The sequence below is a fragment of the Saimiri boliviensis genome, chromosome 15 (genome assembly GCF_048565385.1).
Source record: "Saimiri boliviensis isolate mSaiBol1 chromosome 15, mSaiBol1.pri, whole genome shotgun sequence".
Taxonomy (NCBI): Eukaryota; Metazoa; Chordata; class Mammalia; order Primates; family Cebidae; genus Saimiri; species Saimiri boliviensis.
The window spans coordinates 40584448-40606320 of NC_133463.1; the positions used below are offsets into that span (position 1 = coordinate 40584448).

General features: G+C 35.4%; 1 protein-coding gene across 1 annotated transcript in view; it reads left to right on the forward strand.

The window, feature by feature from the left end:
• CA1 (carbonic anhydrase 1) overlaps positions 1-17443 on the forward strand; it is a 48507-nt gene extending 31064 nt beyond the window's left edge. The window contains exons 2-8 of the mRNA XM_074386912.1: positions 6239-6297; positions 9013-9210; positions 10686-10804; positions 11816-11911; positions 13199-13261; positions 15899-16054; positions 16995-17443. Coding sequence (XP_074243013.1) covers positions 6261-6297; positions 9013-9210; positions 10686-10804; positions 11816-11911; positions 13199-13261; positions 15899-16054; positions 16995-17111 — 786 coding nt within the window. The 5' untranslated portion in view covers positions 6239-6260 and the 3' untranslated portion in view covers positions 17112-17443. The remainder of the gene's footprint in view (positions 1-6238; positions 6298-9012; positions 9211-10685; positions 10805-11815; positions 11912-13198; positions 13262-15898; positions 16055-16994) is intronic.
• The last annotated feature ends 4430 nt before the right edge of the window (positions 17444-21873 follow it).

The window sequence follows — 21873 nt, forward strand, 5'->3', positions numbered from 1 at the left end:
GGTGACTAATATAACTGACCTTCACCTTTCTTAATATTTTACACTTGAGAACTTACCTCTTTTCACATTTACATGTAGGATTTAGTTTAATCTACAGCAAACAGGTATCTATTAAGCAAGTGTTTTAATTTCAGGCCACATCAAATCATTTGAACTATTTTGTTTTATATCATCATCTATTTACCTGAAAGTTAAAATCAAACTTTTTTTTTTTTGAGGCTTAAGTTGATCATTTATATTTGCGCAGAATTTTATGAGTTATTATTTATTTAGACAGAGTTGTGCTCTTGTTGCCAAGGCTGGAGTGCAGCAGCGCAATCTCAGCTCACAGCAATCTCTGCCTCCCGGGTTCAAGCGATTCTCCTGCCTCAGCCTCCTGAGTAGCTGAGATTACAGGCACCCACCACCATGCCCAGCTAATTTTGGTATTTTTAGTAGAGACAGGTTTCACCATGTTAGCCAGGCTGGTCTCAAACTCCTAACCTCAGGTGATCACCTGCCTTGGTCTCACAGAGTGCTGGGATTACAGGCATGAGCCACTGCACCCAGCAGAATTTTATTATTCAAAAACATTAATACATGTTATTTTCTTTTTAGGTGAAAAATGTTGCTTAATCGTGTCAATTATCTGTTCTATAAGGACTCATTAATTCCCTGAACACTTAGTTACAAGATACAATACAAAGATAAGATACAAATAATGTTTTCTCAATTTTAAAAATAAATATGGAGATAATACTATTAACCTACCCAAGTTATCAATTCATGCAGTAGAAGACATTCCCTAACCATTAGCATAAAAGTTTACAAGACATTCTCTGAATAGACAGTGTCTTTCTAACCAGTAATTTCAATAAGCATGACAGTCAACGAGATAAACTTAAAATTTAATATTTTCAAAAGCATGAAATTGTAAGACATTGTGAATGTCTCTATGCTGTGTATTAAAAGAACTACATATGCAGAGTTGACTTGGTTGTTAATAAGAAACATTCATTAGCAGATTTAACAACTGCATTAAAAATAAATTGTTCCAAGACAGGAAATAAAAGGTTGAAACTTTTCTTAAGTTACAGCAATAAAAGCCATAAGAGTTATGGATTTTGAAATTTATATGTCAAATGTTCAAACTATATTTGAAGAGTTAGATTTTTACAATTACAAAGTGTCAAAAAACTTGACACTTAGAAAGATCAGTGTTCTCATTCTCCCAGTAACGACTGACAGACACAGACGGGTCACTTCATTCCTCCCATTAATAGAACCGAGAGAGGAAAGGCTTTTTCCTTAATCCAAAAACAAGCATGAGTCTACCTATAGCAAAGCTCATTCACATGCCCGAATATCAATGTACCACACAACCTGAGTTCACATCAGTGCATTTGGTAAGTATAGTCCCTGCTAAACATTCTGCTCTTTTCCATCTTTAAAAATATACAATAGTTGAAATTTAAAATGGCCATTTCATTATTCTCCCTACAAGTGTCTATTGAGCACTACTTTTTTCCAGGCATGTTATAGGTGAAGAGAACATGGTGGTGAAAAACTTGATCAAGGTCTTATCATATCATAGAGATGCCATTTTAGAGATGGTTATAGACATTGAGCAAGTAAACAAATAAATTAATTTCATAATACAAGCAAAATAATTTCAAGATGCAACAAATGCTATGAAAGAAATAAGATAGAATAATGTAATGGAGTGACTGGGAAAAGGAGGATATGTGAATTTGGAGTTCAGGAAAGTCATATCTAAGCAAGAGATATCTGAGACTATGCAAAGGTCTGTGAACAGAGCAATCCAGACAGCAGGACAGCAAGCACAAAGATGCTAAAATGGGAAGAAGCTCAGTCTGGATGGAGACAAATACAGACGCTGGAAGGAATAAAATTACCAACACATCTTTGTTACAAGTGATGAGAAGTTACAAGTGTTACAACTGAGAGGAAATGATAGCTGTGAAATCCGGATAACCCATCCTGCCATTTAAGTTGATAAATCAGAATTTCTAGTTGTCTCAATGCAGAAATGTCCAAGCTAATATCACCATTTTCCATGACCCGCTTCTCCACTGGAAATAAGATTTATCTTGCCACCCCAAGTGATACCATTTCTGGAGGGGCAGGGAATTTAGGAAGCAATGTGAGAGTCATGCCAAATTTAATAGTCAAAATGACACATTTTCACAATATGTATTTTCTCATTTTAGGCAATATATGAATCCCAGGAAAGCCCGTTATTGTTGTGGATAATAAGCATTGTAGAACAGCTATGGCTTTTTGGAATTTGGTACTGCCAAGTTGTGAATTTTTCCTTTCAGTGGCATTTAGCAGATCTCATCCATAACTAGGCACGGATGGCACTCTTCTTTACTTTCTGCTCCTTTTATGCCAGAGAGTTCTTTTCTTTCTTTTTTTTGAGATGGAGTTTCGCTCTTGTTACCCAGGCTGGAGTGCAATGGTGCGATCTCGGCTCACTGCAACCTCCGCCTCCTGGGTTCAGGCAATTCTCCTGTTTCAGCCTCCTGAGTAGCTGGGACTACAGGCACGCGCCACCATGCCCAGCTAATTTTTTGTATTTTTAGTAGAGACGGGGTTTCACCATGTTGACCAGGATGGTCTCGATCTCTTGACCTCGTGATCCACCCGCCTCAGCCTCCCAAAGTGCTGGGATTACAGGCTTGAGCCACCACGTCTGGCCACCAGAGAGTTATTTTCTAAGTACAAATTCAAATTAGAAACTCACCAGAATTTATTTGCTTCCAGAAGAGTTCATGTCTTTAATTTTAAAATATTAAAATTAAAATTAGAGGAAAATCTCAAAGGAAAAAGAACAAAAGTTAAAATAAGAAATACTAAGGCTCTTAAATATGATTTAAAACTGACTTAAAGATATACTTAAGACACTGAAAAAATGCTTTCTTGAAAGACATTTTAGGGTACTAAAATCTTTCAGTGAAATTAATTGGTGTTACTCAATCTATTATATATATATGTATTTTGAGATGTAGTCTCACTCTGTTACCCAGGCTAGAGAGCAGTAGCCCGATCTTGGCTCACTGCAGCTCTGCCTCCTGTGTTCAAGTGATTTTCCTGCCTTAGCCTCCCAAGTAGCTAGGATTGCAGGAGTACACCACCATGCCTGGCTAATTTTTTTTTATTTTTTTTATTTTTTTTATTTTTAGTAGAGACAGAGAGTTTTGCCAAGTTGGCCAGGCTGGTCTCGATCTCCTGATCTCAGGTGAACCAGTCACCTTGGCCTGCCAAAGTGCTGGGATTAGAGGTGTGAGGCACTGCGCCCAGTCCTATTATATAAATCTGAAGTAAATGTTTATCTACAGACAACCTTATAAATACAGTATAATAGAAAAGAGGACGCACTCATGGGCTCTGGAGGTAGCCCGGAATGAATTCAAATTCTGGTTCTTCTTGGATTTTCTGAGCCTCAGTTATACTTTTTCTTGTAAAGTGTAGATTCTAACCTAACCTCTAGGTCAGCTGTGAGATCTGAATTAGATAGTTATTTTAAAGAACCTAACAGACGGAAATCATTCAATAAACTGTGACTTTTTCCCACCTATACTGACACCCCCTAGCGTGGATACAGTGTGAAATAATTCTCCTTAACACTAATAATAAATTGTATAGCACTTCTGATACTTGTTAATAATTAAGCAATTCTCTATAAAAAATTATTTCTGAACTTTTGCATTACCTTTCTTAAAAAGTAGATTTTTCATTAGCCTAGTTGCTCATGAATCAATTTCAAGTACATATAAATTATCAGAAAAATCAAAAAGCCTTCAACATGTGCTGACACATTTGACGGCCTTAGAAAATAAACTTTTAGTTTAGAAGAGAAGAGGCTGAGTAGATTGAACTTTTTCTTGGTAGGCAAAAGTAGCTCAAAGATCATTCCCAGAAAAGTATACTGGGAGGAGGCTGTTGGTGAAAGTGAAGTGAATACAAAGTTAAACATCTTGGATTTAGCATAGACATTCAGCTGAGAGAAGGAAAGTTTGTAAGCAGAAAAAGAAGGATAAAAGTAAATGGTATAAAGGGTGTTTGCACTTATAAAGCCTCATTAAACTTTATATCCTTTATATAATTTTCTGCCTGAGGCAGTACACTAACCCACCCTGGGTACATAATAAAATAAATGGTGATAATAGTTAGGCACCAGATTTACTCTACACCTAAACCTTTAAATGAATTACCGTTCCATATGAATGTTAAAATATTCATGTGATGAATCATCACATAATCATGTAATGAAAGGGGGTTGCTGTTTATCAAATTTGTTGATTAACAGAGTAGTTCAATTTAAAGTTACTTTTTATAAAGCATACAATATTAGGAGGCAAATTATCTGGCAAAGGGTAGCCTGCTCCTGTCACTCTATATGCTTCTGGAGTGAAGTAAGCCCAAGGATGAAGCCTGACTCAGTCATCTTGAGCCAGACCAAGCCACATCACCTAATCAAATCCTCCAGAAAATAGAATCAATTAGAGGTCAGTGGACAATTGTTGACAGTGGAAGGTGAAGAAAATATATTAGCTTTGGAATTAGACAGATCTAGGTTTAAACCCTAGGCTTATGGGATATAAGCAGCCACATGCAAGCTTTGTAACCCTGAGGAGGTGTCTCCACCACAGTAAGCCTCAATTTTTTTTAATGTAAAACACTTTTATTTTTTTCCCAGAAACAGGGCATCACTATGTTGCCAAGGCTGGTTTGGAATTCCTGGGCTCAAGAGATCCTTCTGCATCAGCCTAAAACACAGATTTTAATACCCAATTTTGTTATAATAAGAATTAAATAAGTTAATACACGTAAAGTTTTTAGCACGGCAGTTGATTCCTATGGGCCTTAAACAAACAGTACTTCGAAAAAAAGAGTTCCCTTTAAACAACATTTTCTTATGCCTACTAAAGCCATAGAATGGGAGCTTGGGCCTCTTCCCACTCTGTGGATGTTCACGACCACAACCCACTCTGCGTATGAGGCAATGCACCATCATTAACTGCAAAGGAGCAAACAGTGTGTCTCCAGTCAGCCTTAGTGAAAATTGCTCCCGATCCCTCTCTTTTTTCAGGGGTTGCAGCAGCTCAGACAAATCCTCCAGTGTGAAAGGAGGAATGACTATTATGGCATGAAAAAAGCATCACTATCAAAGCTTACGTTTCTGCTTATCTTTTCTTTGAGCATGTTTAGAGCCTTGAACATGTAGAACTGGCCAGAGTCTGGCACATCCTAATCAGTTTTCTTTGCCTTCCTGAAAAGTCCTGTGTACCTTCTCATCACTCAGTGGGCATCAGTTCTCATCTTGGTCCAGGCTTAACTTGCACTTAAGAGTATTGTGAGCATAGAAGGAGATTTAGTGTGGCATTTGGTGGAGGTATAGTGAAGAAGGCAACTGGATTAGGAGGCTGAAGTCTTGGGTTCTTGCTAGTTATGGCAAAGTACCTCAACATATCTCATAATTCTTATTACATAGGATTTGTGTGCATGTGTGATGCTGAAATAAAATAATAAAGAAGGAGTTTATAAATTGTATAGAACTATTACAAAAGAAGGCTTTTATTCTAGTAGACCTATTTGATATATAAAAGAATTAAGCTATATTTAACTTTAACATTAATAAAATCTTCTCCATTTGTGAATTTCAATATTGCTCCAAAATGGACTGTATTCTTACCCTGTATATCTATAGACTGTACCATTATAAATAATATTATTAAATGATTAGTAATTTTATCTGATTTTAAATTAACATTATGATACTAGTTCAGATCAGTCTGGAAACACACAAATTATTCTCTTAATAAATTGCTTTCGCTTGTATTTCTTAAATACCTAACAAGAGTAGAACTGGAAATTTTAAATGTACAAAGTATTTTTTCATTTAGGAAATCTAAAGAATTACATATTATAACATTAAGCCATATCTTCTATTAACATGAGCAAAACAGGACTTGGCTTTATAAAATCTAGGATTTTATAATTCTCTTTTACAGTATAAGAAAATAAAGCAATTGTAACTAACATGGCCCTTGTAGAATTTTTTACAACACCTTTTTCTTAGATATGTGTACTTCCTGATAAGCAGAGATGATGAAATAATGGGCTATGAAGGGTAAATAAGTTTCCATAAAAATGCCCAAGCAGGGATATAAGTAAAGCATCTCCTGCACGCACATTTGCAGTTAGTGATTCCAGGTATTATTTCTGTTTTCAGAAAGAAAACTCAGTAGAAGATAATGGCAAGTACAGACTGGGGATATGATGGCAAAAATGGTAAGAGTTCTTCTGTTTATATGATATAATATAAATATTGTATCAAATTAAATGATAGCTTATTCTTATTTCCAACAGAAGATATATTAAGCATTTAAAATAACTGTACAGCCATAGTTTAATTGTTTGAAGTACCTGCTTTAAATAATTATAATATCTTTGGATGTATTCTTAGCTTGTCTTTTGGGGCATGGCTGTTGCATATCTCAGAGATACTGCAGGTTCAGCTTCAGATTCCTATCATAAAGCAAATACTACAGGAAAGCAAGTCACATAAAATTTGGAGTTTTCCAGGGCATTTAAAAGTTACGTTTATACTATGCTGTTGTCTATTAAGTGTGCAATAGCATTATCTCTAAAAAATCTACATACCTTAATTAAAATTACTTTATTGCTAAAATATGCTAGTGATCATTTGAGCCTTCAGCAAGTATTAATCTTTATGATGGTGGAGGATCTTGACTCAATGTGGATGACTGCTGATTGATTAAGGTGGTGGTTGCTGAAGTCATCCATGACTTTGGAATCAACTTCTTCCAAACTCCTGTTAATGTTGATAACTTGACCTTCTCCCATGAATTACGAACCTTTATGCAGAATGGTGAGTTATTTCCAGACAACTTCAATTTCCTTTACCCAGACCCATCATAAAGAATTATTACTTATGGGAACTATGGCCTTACAAAATAATGTATTAAGTAAGATTTGAAAGTTGAAATAACTCCTTGATCCATGGACTGAAGAATAGATGCTGTGTTAGAAGGCATGAACCTAACATTAATCTTTTTGTACATTTCCATCAGCGCTCCTGGGTGACCATGTGCATTGTCAATGAGCAGTAATATTTTGAAATAAATTTTTTTTTAAACTGAGGAGTAGAGCTCAACAGTGAGCTTCAAAATATTCAGTAAACCAGGCTGTAAACAGATGTGCTGTCATCCAGGCTTTGTTGTTCCTTTCATAGAGCACAGATAGAGTAGTGTAAGTATAATTCTTAAGGGTCCTAGGATTTTCAGGATGCTAAATGAGTTTTGGCTTCATATTAAAGTCAACAGTTGCACTTGACCCTAACAAAAGAGTCAGGCTGTTTTTTAAAACTTTGAAACCATGCATTGACTTCTCCTCTCTAGCTGTGAAAGTACTAGATGCTGTCTTTTTTTCCAATAGGAGGCTGTTTTGCCCACTCTGAAAATCTGTTGTTTAGTGTGGTCACCTTAATCAGTTGTCTTAGCTAGATCTTCAGTAGAACTGTCTGCAGCTTCTGCGTCAGCACTTGCCACTTCACCTTGCACTTTCATGTTATGGAGATGGCATCTTTCTTTAAATCTCATGAACCAACCTCGGCTAGCTTCCAGTTTTTCTTCTGTAGCTTCTTTGCCTCTCTCAGCCTTCACAGAATTAAAGAGAGCTACACCCTTGCTCTTACTAGGATTTGGCTTAAGGGAATGTGTTTGTTACTTTGATCTTCTATCCAGACGACTCAAACTTTCTCCATATCAGCTATATTGCTGCTCTGCTTTCTTATCATTTGTGTGTGCCCTGGTGTCGCACCTTTTATTTTATTCAAGAATTTTTATTTTGTATTCACAGCTTGGCTAACTGGCAAAAGAGTTCTAGTTTTTGGCTGGTCTCAACTTTTGACATGCCTTCCTCACTAAACTTAATCATTTCTAACTTTCGATTTAAAGTGCGAAACATGCGATTCTTAACTTTCACTGGAACACTTACAGATCATTGCAGGGTAATTAATCAGCCTAATTGTAATATTGTTGTCTCAGGGAATAGGGAGACTTATAGAGAGGGAGAAAGATGGGGAGCAGTCAGTCAGTAAAGTAGTTAAAACACACGCAACATTTACAGATGAAGTTCATCATCTTACATGGACATGGTTTATGGTACCACAACACTATCACAATAATAACATCAAAGGTCACCATGATAGATATATGAAGAATTTAAAAGTTTAAAATATTGAGAGAATTACCAAAATGTGACACAGAGATGTGAAGTAAACGCATGCTGTTGAAAATATGCCTCTAATAAGCTTGCTTGATGCGAGGTTGCTATAAATCTTCAGTTTGTAAAAATAATGCAGTATTTGCAAAGTACAATAAAGTGAAGGGCAATAAAATGACATATTCTTGTATTAGAAATCTATTTCTAATAGCAAAATAAGTATATCCTGATCCTGTAGATTATAAGTATATATCTATATTAGTGGTACTGACAAATACACTATTTTATAGTATAATATAGAAAAAAGAAAGGCCAGGTTCAGTGGGAGGCCAAGGTGTGTGGATCACTTGAGGTCAGGAATTCAAAACCAGCCTGGCTAACATGATGAAACCCCACCTCTACTAAAAATACAAGAAAATTGGCCAGGCATGATAGGATGTGCCTGTAATGCCAGCTACTCAGGAATTGAGGCATGAGAATTGCTTGAGCCGGGGAGGCAGACATTGCAGTGAGCCAAGAGTGCACCACTGCACCCCAGCCTGGGTGACACAGCAAGACTGTCAAAAAAAAAAAAGAGAGAGAGAAAAGAAAAGAAAAGGGACATTTTCAAAAGCAGAATTTCTATTAATCTTAACAGAATATCATTTAATACACTTAAATAAACCCCAATCTAATAAGCAAACAGGTGACTATACTCCTAAAACTTGGAATCAAGCATTTGATAAACTATTGATTTTATACATGTGTGTGTCCTGGTAGGTCCTGAACAATGGGGCAAGCTGTACCCCATTGCTAATGGAAATAACCAGTCCCCAATTGATATTAAAACCAGCGAAGCCAAACATGACTCTTCTCTGAAACCTCTTAGTGTCTCCTACAACCCAGCCACAGCCAAAGAAATTATCAATGTGGGACATTCCTTCCATGTAAATTTTGAAGACAACGATAACCAATCAGGTGAGCTGAAAGACCCTTCTGATATTCTTTTCCTTAAAGTCTACTGGGGAAAAATTTTTAAGTAGTGCTTAACAAACATGACACCCATCCTAAGTCTTTTGAGCTTGTTTGTACCATTGCTATAGTCTACTGAGGCATCTTGGACTTCTGAAAAATGCCCAGGTGATAAAGACAATTTTTGGAACTCCCAGCTCTGTATTTTCAGTCTTTCCTTTCAACGTCACCATCACATCTCTTCTTGCCATTCTAGTATCCGCATGGTTAGTTTACTCTCCCTGAATAAACAGTATTTATCCAGAAAGGTCCAGTAAAACAGTCATTATAAATATGACAAATATTTTTAATTGGGATGAGGATGAATGAGCACAGTAGAAAAGAGAAACAAATGCCGGCTGCGGTGGCTCATGCCTGTAATCCCAGCACTTTAGGAGGCCGAGGAGGATGGATTGCTTGAGGCAGGAGTTCAAGACCAGCCTGGTTAACATGGTGAAACCCCATCTCTACTAAAAACACACAAAAATTATCTGGGCATTGTGGTGTGTGCCTTTAATCACAGCTACTCAGGAGGCTGAGGTAGAAGAATTGCTTCAACCCAGGAGTTGTAAGTTGCAGTGAGCTGAGATCATGCCACTGAGCTCCAGCCTGGGCAACACAGCAAGGCTCCATCTCAAAAAAGAAAAAAGGGAAACAAAGCAGTGACTGGATTATCCTAATATTCCAGAATCTGGGACAAATTTTGCTACAGAATTAGCTTTTCATGAAGGTTTATTGAATACTTTATTAAATGACAACTCCATAAAACAGTTCTACTGATTTAAAATGCTAAACTTGTTTATGAGTTTCTGAGGCCTAAATTTCAGGCACTTGGGGCTATATCCATTATTAATATTAGATTAGGTCTGGTATTATGTGAATTTAACTAATATTATCACTAGATCGGTTCTCCAGACAAAGTTTTCAAAGTGGCCCACTGCTCTACTGCTACTCTCTCTTGGTCCCTGGCCAGGGATTCTCATCAAAGCTGTCAAGATACACTGTTGTTTGTGTCTTCATCAATAGAGTAGGTGAAGAATGGCTATTACTCAAAATAAACTACTAAAGATTTTTGATGCACACTGTCTTTGTTGAAAGAATGAAGGAATAAACTTGCAAATTAAAGGAGACCATAATGATATAATTCACCCGCCTTGCAATATGGCTTCTAGGAGTTAGAAATAGGTAAAATTGCAGCTTATGTGCTGGGAAATGTATATAAGTCATGGAATAGCTCATCAATGCCATAGTCAGGGGTGCACCATACATATGACTGTCATCCTCATGGATGCAGGAGGGGAACCAAGATGAAAGGTACTAATGTTCTAATGTTTGTTTTCACTTCTACTCAACACAGTTTCGTATTGGTTTCTCTTAAATGCAAAGATAAGCTAGAGCTTGTAGAGCATAAGGCTAACAATAGGTTCCCTTTATTTTTCCAGTGCTGAAAGGTGGTCCTCTCCCCGACAGCTATAGGCTCCACCAGTTCCATTTTCACTGGGGCAGTAAAAACGAGTATGGTTCAGAACACACAGTGGATGGAGTCAAATATTCTGGTGAGGTAATGTAATTTAGTAAGTGAGAGATAATTACCCTGAAAGGAAGGAAGAGTTGAAGAGAGGAAGGAAGGGAGGGAGAGAGGGAAATAGGAAGAAGAGGGATTAAGTAAGTGATATGGATAGAATTGTTTTGGTTTATGGTGGTTACTTTATATTGGATAATTAGAAAAGAATTATTTAAGGAGTGGCATTTGAGTTCAACCCTAATTCAAGACGAAAGTCTGCCATTGGGAGATCATGGTGAAGGAAATCCCAGAGAAAATTAAAAGCTAATGCAAAGGCTCAAAGTTGTGAACATATGGAGAGGTATAATCCATAAGATGTGAATGTTGATCAGTCAGGAAAGTAAGAAATGAATGACAATTATTGTACTTATTGATTGAGCAATTTAAAAAACCTTATCCTAAGAAGGTAAAATTAAGAAGGTTTGGCAAGAAGGAAATCTAGACTTCTATTTTGACCATATTAAGTCTGAGACATCCATGTAGAGATATCAAGAACACATATATGCATACTTGGATGTACAAATCCAGAGTTCACGGAGACATTAGACTGAAGATATTTGTTAGAGAGGTGTCTAGAAAGGACACTAATGTGCCTGAATCTATTCTTGGCCAAGACTGCCAGGTACTCCAGGAACCCTTTCTCATAAAGTTACTATAAAATACTTCATGTGAGAGAAAATTACTTCAATTTTTTCCCCCAAAATCTAGTTAGTCATATTTTCTGATCTTTTTATAACAAAGAGAGGTACTTTTAAAGGACATTAAATAAAAATATTGTAGGAAAAGAAATTTTGCTTACCAGTTTCAGGTTTTGCAGTCTCTGCTTGGCACACAGATAACCCTTCTAAGAGTGAGAACATAACTCTTCTAGCCCATTGGAGAAAGGTTCACCTAAGTTTTATCTCTCTAAGCCAAGATACATCATCACATGGTAACAGGTTAACTCATAATTTATCTTTTGTCTTCACACTGGTATAAATAATTAATTAACTATAATATCATTTTTAGCTTCACATAGTTCACTGGAATTCTGCAAAGTACTCCAGCATTGCTGAAGCTATCTCAAAGGCTGATGGTTTGGCAATTATTGGTGTTTTGTTGAAGGTGAGTTACAGATAGTTACACAGCTCTGTTTCCACTGTCTTATCAATCAGACCTCAAAACAGGAGGAATTGCCGGGCACGGTGGCTCAAGCCTGTAATCCCAGTACTTTGGGAGGCCGAGGCGGGTGGATCACAAGGTCAAGAGATCGAGACCATCCTGGTCAACATGGTGAAACCCCGTCTCTACTAAAAATACAAAAATTAGCTGGGCATGGTGGCATGTGCCTGTAATCCCAGCTACTCAGGAGGCTGAGGCAGGAGAATTGCCCGAACCCAGGAGGCGGAGGTTGCGGTGAGCCGAGATCGCACCATTGCACTCCAGCCTGGGTAACAAGAGCGAAACTCCTACTCAAAAAATAAAAATAAAAAATAAAAAAAACAGGAGGAATTAAGACAACATACATTTTAGAATTTCTTATTGGAAAGTTCCCATTCAATGACTACAGGTGAACAAATAGTGCCTAGAATTTTATTGCTTGGTTTTATCTCTGGCTTTCCCTCTTAAAGAGAGAAATGAGTTTCAGGTGGAAGTGAAACAGAAAGGTATTCACAGAGAAAAAGGAATTTCTATTTTCCAGCTCTTCCAAATTCCATTTCCTCAAAACGTCCTACCTTATAGATTCTGAAATTTATTGATTTAATATCTCACCAGTGAAGAAATATTATTAAATATTAATAAGAAAACCTGAAATCATAGATACAGAAATTTATCAATTTAATATCTCATTAGGAAAGAAATATTAAGAGATTTTTTTCTTGCAAAGAACGTTCCATTGATTTTTTTAAATGGCAAATGTTGCTCAAATTTTCTATAGAAGAATTTCTTAAAAGTTCTACAAAAAAGTTATTATTAAATTGGGTATGCCTGGGTAACTAAGTAACTCTTGAAATTATAGCATTTCTACTTAATCTTTACTGAGCATTTACAATATGCCAAATACTGTAGTAATGTTAACTAATTTAACAGATCAAAAGTAAGAGATTGTTTCTGTCTCGCAGTTTTGCTAAATTTCTACATTTTGCCCTGCATAACTTTGAACATATTGCTAATAATTAAGCTTAAATCAAGCTTTTTGTTTGCTACTTTATCTGTAGGTACATATTATAAACCATTTATAAAGTATGAAGGTCCTCAAAGATACACAGCTTGAAAAACTTCTCCTTCTAAAGCAGAGAGAAGATACCTCACCTCTCATCAGTGGTTAATCAAAAAAAACTAAAAACTCAGCTAAGCAGTGTTCCACTGATAATAATCTTTATCTCCCACTTTTTTTTTTTAAATCTCCAGGTTGGTGAAGCAAACCCAAAGCTTCAGAAAGTACTTGATGCCCTCCCTGCAATTAAAACCAAGGTGAATACACTAAATAAGTAGTTTAAATCACAGAACAGGAATTTCTAGATCTATGGAAATTATTTAATAAAGTATTGGAACTGGCAAGTAGGAAGGCCATAGCAAAAGCTACCAACTGAAAATTAAGGTGCTACTTCAATATTGTCTGCCTCTGAGAAAGTCTCGAATGCAGGGAACTGTTTGGGTTTTTTGTTTTTAATAGTTATGGTTTATTTATTTCAGCAGGATATGGTTTGCAGGAAAACGGATTACATAGCCATTTAAATTTGCTTGAAAAACTGTATCTAACTAAATTGTGATTTTCCATTTGATAAAGATATCTCTATTTTTTTGGCAGTATGAAAATTCAAAGTAAAGGATATTCTTTTGAGATACGATTGATATACAATCTTTCATAACCATAATTTCTATTTGTCAACTCAAAGAAATTGTTTGTTTTATATACACAACCTTAGCTTTACTGTTTTAATGGTAAGTAGTTAAGCCATAAATCAGAGATTTGTCGTTTTTTGCAATGTGGAGAACTGTCATATTTTTGTGTAAAATAAATCTGATTTATGCTGATTCTAGAAAAGATTAAACTTAAATGAGTGTCTTATAAGGTACGAATGGTAAAAAAAAAATAAGCCCTCAACTCAAGAGTTATCAAACATAATATATGAAAATAAAATAGAAGAAAATAATTAGTGAAGCTAAAAGCAGAAAAGAATAAAATAAGAAAGAAAAATGATGGCTGGGTGTGGTGGCTCATACCTGTAATCCCAACACTTTGGCAGGCCAAGGCAGGCGGATTGCTTGAGGTCAGGAGTTCAAGACCAGCCTGGCCAACATGGTGCAACCCTGTCTCTGCTAAAAATACAAAATATTAGCTGAGGATGGTGGCTCATGTCTGTAGTCCTAGCTACTCAGGAGGCTGAGGCAGGAGAGTCACTTGAACCCAGGAAGCAGAGGTTACAGTGAGCCGAAATCATGCCACTGCACTCCAGCCTGGGTGACAAGTTATACTCCATCTCAAATAAATAAGAGAAATAAGTAAAGGGTAAAATTTTTATCAATAAATTGAAAAGTTGATTCTTTGAAAGAACAATGAAAAAGGTAGATTTTGGGGAAGTTGGATAAAGATAAAAAAAGCCATACATTTAAAATAAATAGGTTGTAACTAAAGATATAGAAGAAAATTTTAAGAGACAAAATTCTTTTTATAACATTATACCAGTAAATTTGAAAATTTAGATAAAATAGATAATTTCCCAAGAAAATATGAAGTAAGGGAATTGACTCAGAATGAGTTAGAATACCAAAATAGACTGAGAACCTAAAAATAAATTTAAACAATACTCAAAATGTATCTATTAAAAGACAAGACTAGGCCCAGACCATTTCACAGAAAAGGGTTACTCAACTTTTAAGGAACAAACATGCCAGTGTTAACTAAACTGCCTAGATGAAGAAACAGATAGAAAACTTCTATCAATTTAATGGAATCTGATACCAAAACTGGATATGAAATCTATAAAAACAAACAAAACAAAAAAGTAGGATAATCTTTCTTAGGAATATAGCTAAAGAAAATCCTAAAATCTATTATAACAAATCAAATTCAACAGTGTATTAAAAGAGTAGTTTCTGAACTAGTAGAGTTTAATCCCCAAAATGCAAGAGTGATTCAATATTAGAAAATCTTAATGTAATGCAGTATATTAACAAAGTAAAGATGAAGAAAACCTCATGATCAACTTGTTAGATGCTTAAAAACCATTTGATAAAAGTTAATGCCCTTTCTTTAGGAGAAAATAAAATGAAAGAAAACTGAAAACTTCTTGAATTTGATGAAGAATCTTAACCTAGAAACTTGTATCAACATTTAACTTCATAGTGAACACCTGAAGCATCTTCATTTCAATCAGGGGCAAGACCAAGGTGCTGCTGTGACCATCACAATTGAAAATTATAATAGGGGTCCTAAACAGTGCAACAAAATAATGAAAGAGTACATATTATGATAGGTATTCAAAAAGCAAAAAGGAAACTATAATTATGTGCTGATATTATCATTAACATCTACCTGAAAACTTCAAAAGAATCATCTAAAATATAGAATGCATAAAAGATTGGCATACAAATATCAGTACATTTCCTATACACATATAAATATCAGTACATTTCCTATACACCAGTACTAATCAGAAAAAATGATGTAAATAAATAGAATAAAACTAAAACATGACCAATATGTATGTCAATAAAGATCTTTGCCACTAAAATAGAATCTGGCATCATTCCCAGAGAAAAAAATAAAAGCTTTATACTAGAAATCAAATATCGTTTAAAGATACAGATTGTAAAATACTTTTTTGAAACTTGGCTTATCTGCAACCAAATGAAGAAGAATGTCATGATCAAAAACTTACATGTAGCACATTTTTCATCTTTTTTCTTCTGTTGATATTACTGTTTGTATCCACAAACACATCAGTCATGAAATACTAAATAGTACAAAAGTCAATGACTCTTAACTAAAATCTCTAAATAATGTATAACAAGATAATATAGTATGTGTGTGAGTGTGTATGTGTGTCACATATATTCATATAAGCATTTTATATGATGCTGTAATTATGTATACTTTTCTTCCAGGGCAAACGAGCCCCATTCACAAATTTTGACCCGTCTACTCTTCTTCCTTCATCCCTGGATTTCTGGACCTACTTTGGCTCTCTAACACATCCTCCTCTTTATGAGAGTGTAACCTGGATCATCTGTAAGGAGAGCATCAGTGTCAGCTCAGAGCAGGTAGAGTTTCAAAGGCGAATGAATGGGAACTGGTTATGAGTGGCAGGAATACTACTTTAATTGATAATATCAGTGAGAGAGATTATTATTTCAACTAGCTTTGTGAGTTCATTTTTCCTCCCAACTTAAAAATCTTAATTTTGAAGCATAGGCCTACTAAACTATCCAAAAAATGAATTATAATACTTTTTTCGCCTTTATGAGAAAAAAAAATGAGATTCAGAACTCTCACTATTCTTTCCTCCTTAATAAGGAAAAGTCCAACCTTCTTAAATATCTTCTTAAGCATTTCACAAATAAAGGAAAAACTGTGACTAGACATTTCAATAAGACTTTGAGGAATTGTGGCTCTCAGTTGGCATACCTTGATAGTTGGCAAAATATTTGTGTTATTTTTGTGGAGCTTAAACTTTTAAATATTCAACAAAATATCTCATTAACTGTTGTTTATGTGGTGATTACAGTAAGTATCATTGATTGGTCAATACGTTTATTAGGTGCCTTACATATGTTTTGTTAGCTAAATTTCATAACAAACTTACAGGACAAGCATAGTAGCCTGTTGCTAACTGACATTTATTGAGCACATGCTATATGTCAAGCACCATTCTAAGGGCTTTGTGTGTATTAACCCAACTAATCTTCACAACAACACAATGCAGTAAGTAATATACAGAAACTAAGGTACCAAGCTAATAAGTAACTCACCCAACATAGTTGGTACAAAAGTTGATACTTTAACCCAGTCATTAACAATTTAAACAAAATGATTGGTTCAAAGGAATGAATGTAAAGGATTTGGGTCTTTCTGTCTTCCTATTAGTGATATAATAACAATTTCTAACTCAGTTTTCTAAATATCAGAGAATTAGTATACTCTAAAGAAAATACTTCATCTAACTTTAAAACTTTTGATTTTTAAAATATTTTATCCTTCCAGCTGGCACAATTCCGCAGTCTTCTATCAAATGTTGAAGGAGATAACCCTGTCCCCATTCAGCACAACAACCGCCCAACCCAACCTGTGAAGGGCAGAACAGTGACAGCCTCATTTTGATGAGTCAGAGAAAAAACTTGTCCTTCCTCAAGAACACAGCCCTGCTTCTAACATAATCCAGGAAAATAATAATTTTTGAAGAAATAAATATATTTCCATATTAGCAAGACAGCATGCCTTCAAATCAATCTATAAAACTAAAAAACTTAAATTTTAGTTCCTACTGCTTAATTCAAATAATAATCAGTAAGCAAGAAAATAGTAATCTGTGAGGATAAGCTTGTGCTTAAATTTAAGTTTAGTTTGTGGAATTCTTTAAAATTACAACTAAGTGATTTGTATGTCTATTTTTTTTCAGTTGATTTGAACCAATAAAATAATTTTATCTCTTTCTTCCTATTGTGCATTCAGTTTCTAAAACCATTAAGTTTCTACTCCATTTACATTTTAAAATCTTAAATATTTCACTTGCAAGAATATTTTCCTCAAATGTAACAACCTAAGGGCAGCTGGAGATGAAATATTAAGAAATTCATTTCCTTATTCCTAAAGACAAAATATAGCTGAGATGACTGGATTTAATATCGTTAAGCTGTCCCAACATTGCTACCATTTGTGTCATCTGTGAGCCAAATGATTATCTTTTATACAGGAAGATGATGCTTCTGGATATTGCTTTCACTTCTTCTTCCCACATTAGCAAGGACAATGCTTCTCTGCCATTATTACAAATAGTTAGTTTGTGTGGAGAATCTTTAGTTTAAAATTGGAAAAGAAGTCACAAGTGAATGGTTTCTAAAAATACTAAAGAAGGCTGGGTGTGGTGGCTTATGCCTGTAATCCCAGCACTTTGGGAGGCTGAGACAGGCAGATCAGGAGGTCAGGAGTTTGAGACCAGCCTGGCCAATATGGTGAAACCCCATCTCTAAGAAAAATACAAAAATTAGCAGCGTGTGGTGGCACACACCTGTAGTCTCAGCTACTTGGGAGGCGGAGGCAGAAGAATCTCTTGAACCCAGGAGGCAGATGTTTCAGTGAAATCGCACCACCGCACTCCAGCCTGAGCAACAGAGGGAGACTCTGCCTCAAAAAAAAAAAAAGCTAAAGAAGTAATTTGTGCTTAGAATCATATAGAAACATAATGCAATCCTTGAGTCAGATGTGCACTTCACCTAATGCTAGTTATTTTTATCTTTAATTTACACACAGTAATTGTACATATTTATGGAGTACAGTGTGGTGTTTTTTGTTTGTTTGTTTGTTTTTTGAGACAAGGTCTCACTCTGCCACCCAGGGTGGAATGTGAGGGTGCAATCATAGCTTACTGCAGCCTCAAACCCCTGGGCTCAAGGGATCCTCCTACCTTAGCCTCTTGGGTAGCTGGGACTGCAGATGCATGTCACCATGCAAGCCTAGTATTTTAATTTTTTTGTGGCGATGTGGTCTCTCTATCTTGCCCAGGCTAGCAGTGTGATATTTTGATTCATGTACACAACATGTAATGATCAAATCTGGGTAATTAGCATATCCATTACCTTAAATATTTATCATTTCTTTGTGTTGAGAATATTCAAAATCATCTCCTCTAGCTGTTTTAAAATATACAATAAATTATCGTTAATTATAGTCACCCTATTATGCTGTAGAACACTAGAACTTATACCTTCCATTTTTGCTAAAGCCATGACTACATCTGGAATTCTACAAATCCTGTGTCCAGTGTTTAATCTTGTGATTTAATTGAGTTATCTCCTTTGAGGTAGTAGAGATCAAAGTCCAATTGTTCATTCCTGTAAGTTTTAGCAAAATTCCTCAAAAAACATTAAGCAGATTCTTCACTGGTCTAAGGAAGGCTTTCTGCAAAGGCTGTGTCTGTTTTATACCGAAATCCCATACTAAGAGACTTCTTTTGAATAACTTGACTTGGGGCTTAGAAATTAGGTGAATCCTCTTCATTAAAATGTTATTTGCTTTTATTTTTTATCAAAATTGATTTGTTTTATAAATAAAAATAAAAATTCTAAATTTTCCCCAAATTTTGAAGTTTCCAATTCAAAAATTTATTTATTAAGACACAGTCTCTCTCTGCTGCCAGGCTGCAGTGCAGTGGCATGATCTCGGCTCACTGCGACCTCCAACTACCTGGTTTGACTGATTCTCCTGCCTCAGTCTCCTGAGTAGCTGGGATTACAGGCAAATGCCACATGCTTGGCAAATTTTTATATTTTTAGTAGAGACAGGGTTTCACCATGTTGGTCAAGATGGTGTCAATCTCCTGACCTTGCGATCCGTCCGCCTTGACCTCCCAAAGTGCTGGGATTACAGGCGTGAGCCACTGTGCCTGGCCAGAATTTACTGATTTTAAAAGATAAATACAAATACAATGGAGTCAAGTAATACATCAGCTCTACACCCATATACAACCTCTAAATATAAAATATCTTCCTTGCAAAAGAATCCGGCTGTGGATTTGCCAAATATTGAGAAAGCCTCTAACACTTATACCTGTGTTAGGATCCTATTACTCCACATGAGTCATATTGATAGAATTTAAATTACGAAGTTATCAAAGGTTCTCAAAAGGTAATACCCCTTAAAGTAGGGTATTACCTTTTCTCCCTACTGTAAGAAGTATTACCTTTTGAGAATCTTTTGAGAACCATTATGCTTTCTTTTCTTTTTCAAAAGAAAGAGAGAGATGAGCTTAAGTTGTGAAATACATTTGCAAAAGATGTTCTTTTAAAAATGTTTTCTGAAAATAAATTAAGCAATTTAGAAGTAAGTTTCACAGGAAGGATCTGAAAAACGCTTCACCTGATGGTCCATATATTTTTTAAGAAGGTTAAAATGGATGCTAGCATCTAGATATAAATCTCTAAGTCCTATTATGGAAACGGCAAAGATGTGACAAAAATCACATGATGGCCATCAAACATTATCCCTAAGGCAAATGCCAACTGAGAAGCATGTTTCCCCTTACTACCTCTGCCAGAATGTCATATATTTGGCAGAACTCATGAGATACATTATGAATTTCTCTGAAGTAGCCGATAGAAACAGCTGTTGTGGGAAGGTATGTGGACTAGGCATTAGATCATCTGAGAGTGTAACTCATATGTGTTGCTGACTCACCCTCTTCTTGTATGGCCTCATCTTTTGTCAACTTAGGTAAAGGATTTAAACATACCGCAAGGATTCTCTGGTTTTTCCATGATGTTTGGCAGCTGACCTTCTTTAGGCCACATCTATTGGGCTTCTAAGCATCTAGTATAAGCCAGCTGGTGAGGCCCAGCATCGGCTCAAGGACAGATAGTGCTTCTACTCCATGCTGTTTTCTGTCTTTTCACCTGCCCTTCAGAAAAACCCTGCTGTACACTTGTCACTACGGCACCCTTCTGCTGATTCGTGAGTCCACGTAGATCCAAATATTTTCTACATTGTTCATTTCTGTAAGGTTTAGCACAGTGACTCAAAATATATTGAATTCATCATAATAGGAATTAGGGCAAAGTAAAAAAAGAAATATCTTCATTAAATTTAATTTCCTTATGTGACTCAAAAGAGCAGATATCTACTTATTATAACTCTAGAATCTCCCTTCTCTATTTTGTGGTGCAGATTCCTACCAATATGTGATTAAAGCTATGAAACTTCTCTCCCTTACCAAAAATTTTTTACATAATCAGATACAGCCAAAATTTTGCATTGAGTCTTAGAATGTTTAGGAACTCAGCCTTTTCCTTCCCTCCCCATCACAAAGTCATTCCTGGACCTCAGGAAAAGATACCTGCTCTAAACTATTAGAAAACTTAAAAATGGACTCCAAGTCTCTCTTGGTCTTGCATCCTAATGTAATATTTATTTTTGCTTTTCTATCTCATCCTTTATAATATGTACCTAGAAAAGGAATGATGGTATATTTCTCGTATCATTCATGAATTATCAGTTTTTTCTTTCTCCTCTAAAAATATTACTTTGGGTTGATATAATGTTTCATTGTAGAATAGATATAAAAAAGATTAAAAAAAGAGAAAACCTAAACCTTAGTGAATTGTTAATTAGTGAGTAATAAATAAAAGATTATAAATGAAAATAAAAGGGGATAGAAGAGAAAATTTAAGTGAGGAAGGTATCATCAGGTAAATAAAGGGCGAAAATCATTTTAAAAGCCATCAACATTCTCTGTATCCAAGACCATGAAAGCATTATCTTCATGGTTACCTATAAACTCCAAATGTTTATTTACCCACTGATTTTCATGAGACACTGCACAGATTTTCTTATTACTCTTAATAGATTTGCCAATTTTCAATCTCAGTAGATACACAAAGAGATAGACAGACAGACATAGCTACTGTATAAATGAGTAAATAATTATGTTTACTCCAGACTGCTCTAATTCGGCAAAATAAAACTATGGATTTAGGTATTTAATCAATTACCAAATGATAGCTGATTTTATGTTCCTAGACTTAAAACTAAGGAGAAAATGAATAAAATAAAAAAATTTTTAGTAGAAATAGAACATGCTTGAAAGAAATACGGAGAAGTTATCACACGATTCTTGTATAAAATCTTGCTTTCAATAAATAAGTAACTCATAAGGAGTAAACTTAGAGTCTTAAAAATATGTGCACACTCTCACCTTGTACCAAAACAGTGAACTGGTGAACAAAGGGCTTGTGTTTGAAGACTTTAGAAGGCTCAGATCACAAGTGCACTTACTAGAGTTTGCTCACAGGGGCATCTTGGATGCTAATCCCCTAACTATGAGAAGATAGATATAGCAGTTATGTCAGAGAGGAACAGACTTTAAGTGGCT